Here is a 9,322-nt window from a genome sequence, read left to right on the forward strand (position 1 = left end):
GACATGAAAAAAATATTAATAAGACACCAAAGAAAATTCATAATTCAACAATGAACTATTTTTAAATTTTAAGTAATTTAATTGACGTAAGAAAAGATAAATAAAAAAATCTAAATCCTTTGATTAAAAATAACATATTATAATGTAAGTAGACATAAAAGATATCAAATACTAATTTACATAATTATAAATAAATAAATAAATCTAAATTGATAATGTGGGTACATAACATTAAAAACAAGCAATTAATAAGATAGATAACATTAAAAACAAGCAATTAATAAAACAAATAATTAATAAGGTGAGAAATAGAAATTCACATATAAAGTCACATATTTATATATAAATTGATTGATAATGTGGGTAGATAACATTAAAAACAAGCAATTAATAAGATAGATAACATTAAAAACAAGCAATTAATAAAACAAATAATTAATAAGGAGAGAAATGAAAATTCACATATAAAGTCACATATTTATATATAAATAATAGAATAATAGATTAGGGACCATCTCTTGCTTTTTGAAATTTTAAAGTGGCTAATAGATTTCTCAAAACAAAAAGTTGCATGGGAATATATAATATAGTGTCAGGCTCCACCCATCTTCCTAAACTCTTCCTCTTTGTGCTTTTCTGAGCTGCGTTAGTTAGAAACAATTATTACCATGTCATCTCGAAAACTGTAATATAGATAAAAAAAATAAGGTTGTATGTAATGAAGCAATAAAATCCCCAGAGTAATTCAGGTAATGCATGTACATTCATCATGTCACATTTTTTCCAGGTCGAATGTAAATCTTTGTGTCTTGTATCATTTTCGATCCCCTCATCAAAATTTTTTAGTTGCTGTCCTAGCAAAGATGCTCCATCTTCCAAAGGGCATACACATGATAGTGTACAATTTCAATTATAGCCTGTAATTCTTAGTGGAGCTGCAGCAAGTCCTGCTCATTGTGCAGGAAATATAGGTTGTCGACATTCTCATACGGATTTCAACTTTTACCTCCATTAAAACAAAAAAGCCTGTAAGAAAAAGACCCCACCCTGTTGAAATTTGAACAATATCCCAATTCCTCTATATATTACGCTGAGAAATATATGAACTCCATGCAATAGTCCCATCTTAAAAATATTCCTTTTACCATTATACTTTTTGCTTTACAAGCCGAAAGATCAAAGGAGGAGGATAGTAAAGGGTAGTGCACTAACATTTTCGCATAAACAAGTGTCAATAAATTTATGTTCCATGAATGGAAAGAATATGAGAGAAAGAAAGGGAGTTTCATAGAAAAATACAATGTTCCAAGCCACCAGATGCAGATAATATTTATTAACACAAAAGAAAGAAGATGAAAGTGCTTTTGCAACTGGTTCCTCTTTTCGCATTTCCTCATATATGCTTCTTTCTTGTTCTCGCAGGGTTTTACGAGAAAGGACCATCCAATTCAGGATTGAACTATGATACCTGCACAGAATCTGGTGCGTTCTGCATTTCCTGCAGGGATTGCTGTACTTAGTCTCCTGCTGTCTATTGTCTCGGCTAATGATCTCACGAGAAGAGAAAATGATCTTTCAAGTAACAAACACGAGATTCCTGAGGTAGTGTAATGCTTCTGCAGCTAAGTTTTTTCAAGTAGACACCTGTTTTTCTTTACATACGTATACATCACGATCTACTGTTTTTATGATGAATTGATCAACCCTTTATATGATTTCAGATAACTCCTCAAGTATCCTTTCAAATCAAACTTCATGGATTCCTACTCTGGGCTTCAGTTGGTTTTCTTATGCCGGCTGCAATACTTATTAAGAGGATGTCAAATAGAAGGGATTCTCGGAGAAAGCAAAGAATTATACTTTACATTCATGCTATTACACAGGTAAGCTCAAATTCTCAAATTCATCCTGTTTTGCAGCATCAGTTGCACGTTGAAAGGCAACATTATGAAAGAAAGCCTTTGTTCTCCTTTAATCACTGGGAAATATACAATATCTCTACAGTGTTATAGGAATGTATCATTATTAGCACCAAGACCTTTGTTAGTAGGATAAGATAGCCCGCAACCGAACTTTGATAACAGGGATTACAATAAAATCATGATAATAACTTTGCCGTTCTAATAATTATGAATACTTAGCAAGAAAGGAAAATATTAAAACTAATAATATTCTCAATTAGCTGCTAAAAGCTTCCTGAGCTAGATTCTTTCAACTATGAGACTAATCCGATAATATCATAATGGCAATCACAAAAACAAATAGCTGGATTTCTTTTACTCAAGTATTCCAGAAAATTAATAAATTTTGGTAACTAACACCATTTTTTGCTGTAAACATAATACGATTCGAGTTCATCAAAAGGTCATCGCAGTCCTCCTTGCAACAGCAGCAGCAGTACTGTCAATAATATACTTTGAAAATTCTTTCAACAATGATCACCAGAGAAAAGGCCTAGCCATTTACGGAGCCATATGGTTACAAACATTGATTGGCATGATGAGGCCACATAGGTAAAGGCTCACTCTTGAAATTTATAGTCAACATTATTTTAGCATAAACTGAGAAATCTTTGTGTGCAGGGGAAGCAAAGGAAGAAGCTTTTGGTTTCTTTTTCACTGGCTAGTAGGAATAGCAGTTTCTTTGCTTGGAGTCATCAACATATATACGGGATTACAAGCCTACCATAAAAGGACATCAAAAAACGCAAAGATTTGGACAGTTGTTTTTACGGTGGAAATCTCATTCATACTCTTCCTCTACTTTCTTCAAGAAAAGTGGCACTATATACAGAAACAAGGTGTGATTTTAGGAAATGAGCCTGTAAAACCAACTGATCAAGAGATGTCTCCAAGATGCCAGAGCAAAGAATAAAATTAGATGATTTATTTGTTTTACTAATCACCATACTTATAAACATATGATTCCTTTTACCTCAGTACATATGTTACATTATGGTTGAATCTCTATATATAATCCATTAAAACGACACTGTGAAATATATCTGCTTACCCTTGCTGTAAGACCCATTTCGACAAAAAAATTCTGATGAAATGTGCAGGAGCTGGGAATTGACTCAGGCGTGAGATCAAAGTTAAGTAGTGTTTACAACTTGAAAAAAAATAGTACTTTTAGTTTGAAACCTTGTAAAAGAAAAGTATATAATTATTTTTTACTATTAATCAACTGATTTCTCTGTAAAACGTACAAAGGTTTTTGGGTGAAAAAGAATCCTAAGCTGTAGCTCCAAAGACTTCGCCTCCAAACATAACTTTCACCGGAAGTTTCCTTCAGATTTTTACGAATGGGAAGCTAAAGTGCGATCAAGATAGCAACAAATTTTAGAATGTTCCTCCCTCTTTTTTCTCTTTATAAATGATCAGTTTGCATTCTTTCCAATCAAGCTTCTTTTTTTTTTTTTTGTTCACTCCGAAAAAGAATACTTTGAGTTTGGCCGGGTTTAAACCCCTGAAGTCAAATATGACCGTTGTAAGAAACAAAAAAACCAGAAATACAAAAGCAAGCGTTTACAAATTAGCAATAATCATTAACGTTAGATTTATTCCGAATCCAACGATTTTAAATCCCAGATTTGTCTCTTCGAATCCTATTCCATAACGGCAGCAAAGCCTTGACAAACCCAAAAGGCCATCCCCCACTTTCCTCTTTCTTAAAGATTTTTGACAGCTCTTCAGCCTACTTTGTAGTCGAACTGAAGAAGTTTGAGGGTGGTTTTTCAAGTTAAGAGCGGAAATGGGGAAGCGGGTGGCGGCGGAGGAGACGAAGAGTGAGATTCTGCAGGTGATGGAAACGGAGCTCGCCACTCAAAATCAACACCCGTATGCGTTTCATGTGTCTGGACCTCGCAATGTTCCTTCCATTAACTGGAGAGATCTCATTAGTTCCAACTGGTCAGTGTTCATATTCCTCACTTTTATCTTTTTTTTCCCTCTCGGTTTTGAGATACTGTGGGGGAAAGTAACTTTCGCAGAAGTATATATCTGGGTTGTCGTCCTTATATGGGAACACAGGTTTTTGTGTGGAACAGCTGGTTCTCGACATAATCTTGGACTTTTGGGTTTGCATGAGATGAGAAGGCTTTCTGTTTCTACCTGCTTGAGCCTCATTTCCAATTTATTTTTCTTTACTCGAGTGAGGATTTTGAGTTTGGTTTCTTTAATTTATTAGTTTAACTGTGAACGGAATCTTAAATTTTGTTGGATTTAGGAAAATATTAAGTCTGAGTTGACACTGTTGATCTATGAGAAAGCTGGTTGAGATTGATTTGACATCGAAGGTCATGATCTCTTACTGCATGTGTTTTGCGATTAATTTGAATCTTTGCTCTAGTTATCGCCTTATCGGTGTGATCACACTCTAAAACTAATAATCTAAACCAGAATAAAGGATGATTTTGTTGGTGGAACTCTTTCCCTTAACTATGTAAGGTTCGGGATTCAGACTTGTGGAGTTTTGTTCTTTACGGAGTTTCAGTTTATTTGTTTGATTGGGATCAGACCTTAGAAATAAATGTTCAACTGTTGGTGGATTCATTCTTCCACAAATGAACAATGATTTTGCGATTTTCCATTCACGTCACGGTAAAAGATAATCTCCAGATGTTTATTTGTTTAACTGAGAACGTGTACGGCCATGTCCTTGGTACAAATGTTCGTCAAAAAAGGTGATTGGTGATATAAATCTTTTTTAAGAAATTTCAGAAAACATAATAAAGTACTTGCTTGAAGAAGTCGAAACTCTTAACATGTTCATTTCATAATCATCTGAGATGTCTTCATAGGAGTACAGAGCAAATAAGTATTTTTTCCCCAATGTGTTCTGTTCTATTTCTGTAAAAAGTTCAAAACGCTAATATAATCCCAGAAAATTGCATGACCAGGAAGGATGGTAATTACAAAAGGACAGTGATTGCCTGCTTCATACAAACCGTGTACTTGCTTGAACTCGATAGGCAAGAGAACAGAACCACTGAAAATGCTCTTGCTCCTAAATGGTGGATACCTTTTAAGTACAAACTAGTTGAGACTCTCATAGATGAAAGAGACGGATCAATTTTTGGTGCTATACTAGAATGGGATCGTGCTGCAGCATTAACAGATTTTGTGCTTATAAGACCTAGTGGTGCGCCAAGGGCTGTTTTGGCTCTCAGAGGAACACTTCTTAAAAGTCCAACAATTCGACGAGATATTGAGGATGATCTCCGGTTCCTAGCTTGGGAAAGTTTGAAGGGATCCGTAAGATTTAGTCATGCTTTGAAGGCTCTTAAATCAATATCTGAAAAGTACGGTAGCAGCAACATATGCATTTCAGGCCATTCTCTGGGAGCCGGTTTTGCTCTTCAAGTCGGAAAAGCTCTAGCCAAAGAAGGGATATTCGTGGAGGCACATTTGTTCAATCCCCCTTCAGTTTCATTGGTTTCAAGCCTAAGAAACATAGGAGAAAAAGCAGGGATTATGTGGAATAGAGTCAAGTCAATAATCTCTTCTAGTACTGAAATTCAGACCAATGGTGATGATGGCTCGAAGTCTGTGACCTTAGGATCAAAGCAATGGATACCTCATCTATATGTAAATAATAGTGACTATATCTGTTGCTATTATGCCGATCCTGATGGCAAAGAAGACAGCTCGGCGGAGAAAGAGAATACAAAACCAAGAAACGAATCATGTGCTGCCAAGCTTTTTGTGCTGTCAAAGGGCAAGCAGAAGTTTCTTGAGGCGCATGGTTTGGAGCAATGGTGGTCAGATGACTTGGAGATGCAAACGGCTCTGAATAACAGTAAACTGATTAGTAGGCAGTTGAAATCTTTATATAGTCTCCCGCCTCCAGAACGATCCCCGAGCAAGGCTTGATAAGGAGAATATTCAATCATGCTTTTGTCTTTTAATTTTATGACCAAAAATTAGTATACCATGAGTTCCTTCACGTTGAAGGGACAAAAAAATAATAACGGGCTCATCTTATGATGTTGTGATGATTCCTAGTGTCCTTGTTTCAATGCATGAGATGTTTCTTTCTGTGTTTGAGTTTGTTTCCAATTAATTTTTGCCTTCAAAATATATATTCTGGTGGATGTCAATACACAGAAGTTGGTTTCCTTTGGCCAAGTAGCACAAACAATGGGACATATTGGTACATTTGGGCTCGAAAGTTTCTCTTTAAAAAAAAAAAAGGATTATGCTTTTACAAAAATGTTTTTTATGGTCTTTAAAATTTTTTTTTAAAAAAATCAAATAAATAATATGTTCAAAAAACACTTTCGAAATTTCCACTTGAAAAAAAAATATTTCATTCAGTAAAATACTTTCTCAATATTCGAACTCACCTTTATGGGGTTGATTCTTATTTTACTTAGCTTTTAAAATTGTTTAAGAATATTGCACCTGACTAGAGACTATATATATTTCCATTATATATCAGACATTGAAAGAAAGGAACACGACTCGGTGCATTCTTCGAGATAGCTTGAAATACGTTTGAATAGCATTGAGCTTGAAGTTAATTTATGCATGCATTGTAAGATACGCGAAAATAAGGGGTGAAAATCATGCAACTTTTTAAATTTTTCAGTAAATATATTATTATTTCCTCTGATAAATCGAAAAGATAAACCACAATATTCATTATAAATTGTATTGAACACATACACACACTAAAACTAAGAGAGACGAAATAAACATATATATACATATATACCTAAGAATACAATATTTAAATTTCCTCGATTTGTAAAAAAGGTGCATAAACTGTGCTCAACACCTCGATCAATACAAAATANCATACAAAAATATAAGCACATCTGTGCTCAACAAGTCGATCAATACAAAATATACAACACATAGCATACGTTGTATATACTATTATGTACAGAAGATGGATCATATCATGGTCGATATATCATAATCATAAACACAGACCTCTTGCTGATTCATCCCATAATCATGCCATCCATCATAGTCATACGAAGAAATTGAGTCCATCTCCATTAAAAGCGTCTCCAAATCTGCATACAGCGATGAAAAACCCTGGTTTTGGCTACCCATTGAATCTTCCAACACACAGTGATCATGAGACTCGCGCACGCGTAAATCTGGTGAACCCTCCAAAGGGGTGCTGAAGCACGAGGAGTTGAACGATGATTCGACGCTGTTTTCTATATATGCGGGTGCTTCCGGCGTTGGTGGAGATAGAGGGATTGATGAAGGAGTCGGGGATGGGATGGGGGAGTGATTTCCATTCCCGGTGAGCTCTTGCACCAGATTCTTGAAATTTGAAGCGTCTGTGATGTAAACTTTAGGTCTTAAGTTCTGGATCAAACTGTTGAGGGATTGTTTCTTCTCATTTTTGGTTGGTTTTAGGGGAGTCTGCGATGTGGATTTCTTCTTCATTTTTTTGCTGGAGAATGGGAGGAAGGATATAATTTTCTTGAGTTTACTGTTTAACCTTGAAAATCACTACCTTGCTTGCATCGGAGGATACTAAGAGCTTATTGTATTTGAGGATGGAATGATTTGGAAAACTATTTAATCATTAAATAATGTTTTGCAAAGGCCTAGTCATTGGACAGATACATGTATTTCGATTGATTATATCTACACATGAAAAATAACTTTTTTTGGTACATTAATTTGTTTTTTGTTTTTGAACTTGTCAAACTTCGTTCTTGGTACATTAATTTTTAACTCCTGATCATTTTTGTCCAATTGACAATATAAAATAATATTTTTTGGTGATGTCAATGTCAATAATTTTCGATGTCACATCAGTATTTTCATATTTCATGACATCAAAACTCTAGCTAAATATGACTAAAGCAAAGAAAAAATCAAATCAAATTTACTACACCAATACTAAATATACCAAAACACTTAAAATATGACAAGTTTCTATAAATGAAAAGTCACACACACAGATATAGCTTTTAAAAGGTGTCAAATTCATATGTGATTCATTAATTATATTAATTAAAATGGTATTTTTGTCTCATAATTTATTTAATTTTTGTCGATACACATAAACTATACACAACATTAATAATTAATGTACTTAAAATAGACAAATTCATACATTAACATGACGAGATCTGTTCTTTTATCATTTATTTCCATATGGTCGGAATATTTTGCTACGTAGTTCATATAAATCACAAAAATACAAAACGCTTCTCCTCAAATTTAGTAAACCTTAGCAATATTATGCCAAGATTTGTAATTATGTGGATGTTGATATGGCAATCTTTCCTAATATTATAGATTAAAATACAATGATAGGGAGAATCATAAGTGTTAAAAAATAATTAAATTTAATTTATATTACAAATATTGACTTATTCTAATTATTATTATATATTATATATGTTAGGTACGTAGAACAACAGTGAAGGCACGGTGATAAAGTATTCACCAGCTTGTCTTCTTTTTCCATAATATTAATGTACGTGTGTGAAAGACATATTAAAGAACCCATTAATTTCATTTTAGTTATTTTTTTTTTATTAATGCTTATATTACATGATAAGTTACAAAATAACCTTAATCTAAATGAAAGCGATGTAATTGGATTTAAGGGTATTTTCATAGCTTATCATATAAAATGTAATGTGGATGTAAAATTAATTGTGCATCCTTATTATAAAAAATAAAAAAAGAATATATTGGGGAATGGATAGATTGGGTATTTAATTAATTTTACTGGAAAATAATTTTTTAGGACATTGATTGTCTAATTTTGAGTTTTAATCTATATATTAGCTTGTCAAAATTTTTTATTTTGGTGAACTAATTTTTAATCGGTGGTTATTTTGGACTAATTGTTGGGATGGTGTCAGTCTGCGATTTCTGAAATCACATTATCATCAATTTATGGTGTTACGTTCGTCAATATTTTCTGACGTCACATCAACATTGTATCTTAGTATAATTATGATCGGTATATGTGTCGGGCAAGCAGATGAGAATGAAAAAAAGATTTTTAAAAAAATGTTACATGATCTGACGATAAGGCATTTTATATATGTCAATATCTCTAATTTTTGGCGTTGGCTGTCTTTTATTCTATTATTATCACAAATTTATTAGTTTAGCCTTTCACAATCACACCATAGTTAAACTTTATTAGGCGCTTAAATAATTACTGCGCACATGTACACATTAATGTAACCAATTCAATTTAGACATCAATGACATTAAATAATTTAAATTATTAGGCCAAACACACATTTGTTTGTTTGCAAAAATTAAATAAATAAAATTTTTTGTTAAAAAGAAAAAGAAACACATTGAATTTTTCCCAGTATATATAC

At 33.2% G+C, this 9,322-nt stretch overlaps 2 protein-coding genes across 4 annotated transcripts; both read left to right on the forward strand.

Moving 5' to 3' along the window:
- The first annotated feature begins 730 nt into the window (after nucleotides 1-730).
- Nucleotides 731-2,986, forward strand: LOC140964920 (cytochrome b561 domain-containing protein At4g18260-like). 2 transcript variants are annotated; one of them, XM_073424910.1, is made up of 5 exons: nucleotides 731-749; nucleotides 1,423-1,602; nucleotides 1,722-1,883; nucleotides 2,365-2,513; nucleotides 2,583-2,986. In XM_073424910.1, exons 2-5 carry the CDS (start codon nucleotides 1,462-1,464, stop codon nucleotides 2,872-2,874), a joined length of 744 nt encoding a protein of 247 aa, XP_073281011.1. In that variant the 5' UTR covers nucleotides 731-749; nucleotides 1,423-1,461; the 3' UTR covers nucleotides 2,875-2,986. The 2 variants fall into 2 exon arrangements, with proteins under 2 accessions (XP_073281011.1, XP_073281010.1); XM_073424909.1 differs by lacking the exon at nucleotides 731-749 and adding an exon at nucleotides 870-1,199.
- A 142-nt stretch (nucleotides 2,987-3,128) lies between these two features.
- Nucleotides 3,129-6,056, forward strand: LOC140964919 (GDSL esterase/lipase At4g10955-like). Of its 2 annotated transcripts, none has more exons than XM_073424907.1 (2): nucleotides 3,129-3,911; nucleotides 4,885-6,056. In XM_073424907.1, exons 1-2 carry the CDS (start codon nucleotides 3,842-3,844, stop codon nucleotides 5,871-5,873), a joined length of 1,059 nt encoding a protein of 352 aa, XP_073281008.1. In that variant the 5' UTR covers nucleotides 3,129-3,841; the 3' UTR covers nucleotides 5,874-6,056. The 2 variants fall into 2 exon arrangements, with proteins under 2 accessions (XP_073281008.1, XP_073281009.1); XM_073424908.1 differs by having other exon boundaries at nucleotides 3,734-3,911; nucleotides 4,901-6,051.
- Nucleotides 6,057-9,322: the final 3,266 nt, after the last annotated feature.

The sequence above is a fragment of the Primulina huaijiensis genome, chromosome 18, assembly GCF_012295235.1.
Source record: "Primulina huaijiensis isolate GDHJ02 chromosome 18, ASM1229523v2, whole genome shotgun sequence".
Lineage (NCBI taxonomy): Eukaryota > Viridiplantae > Streptophyta > Magnoliopsida > Lamiales > Gesneriaceae > Primulina > Primulina huaijiensis.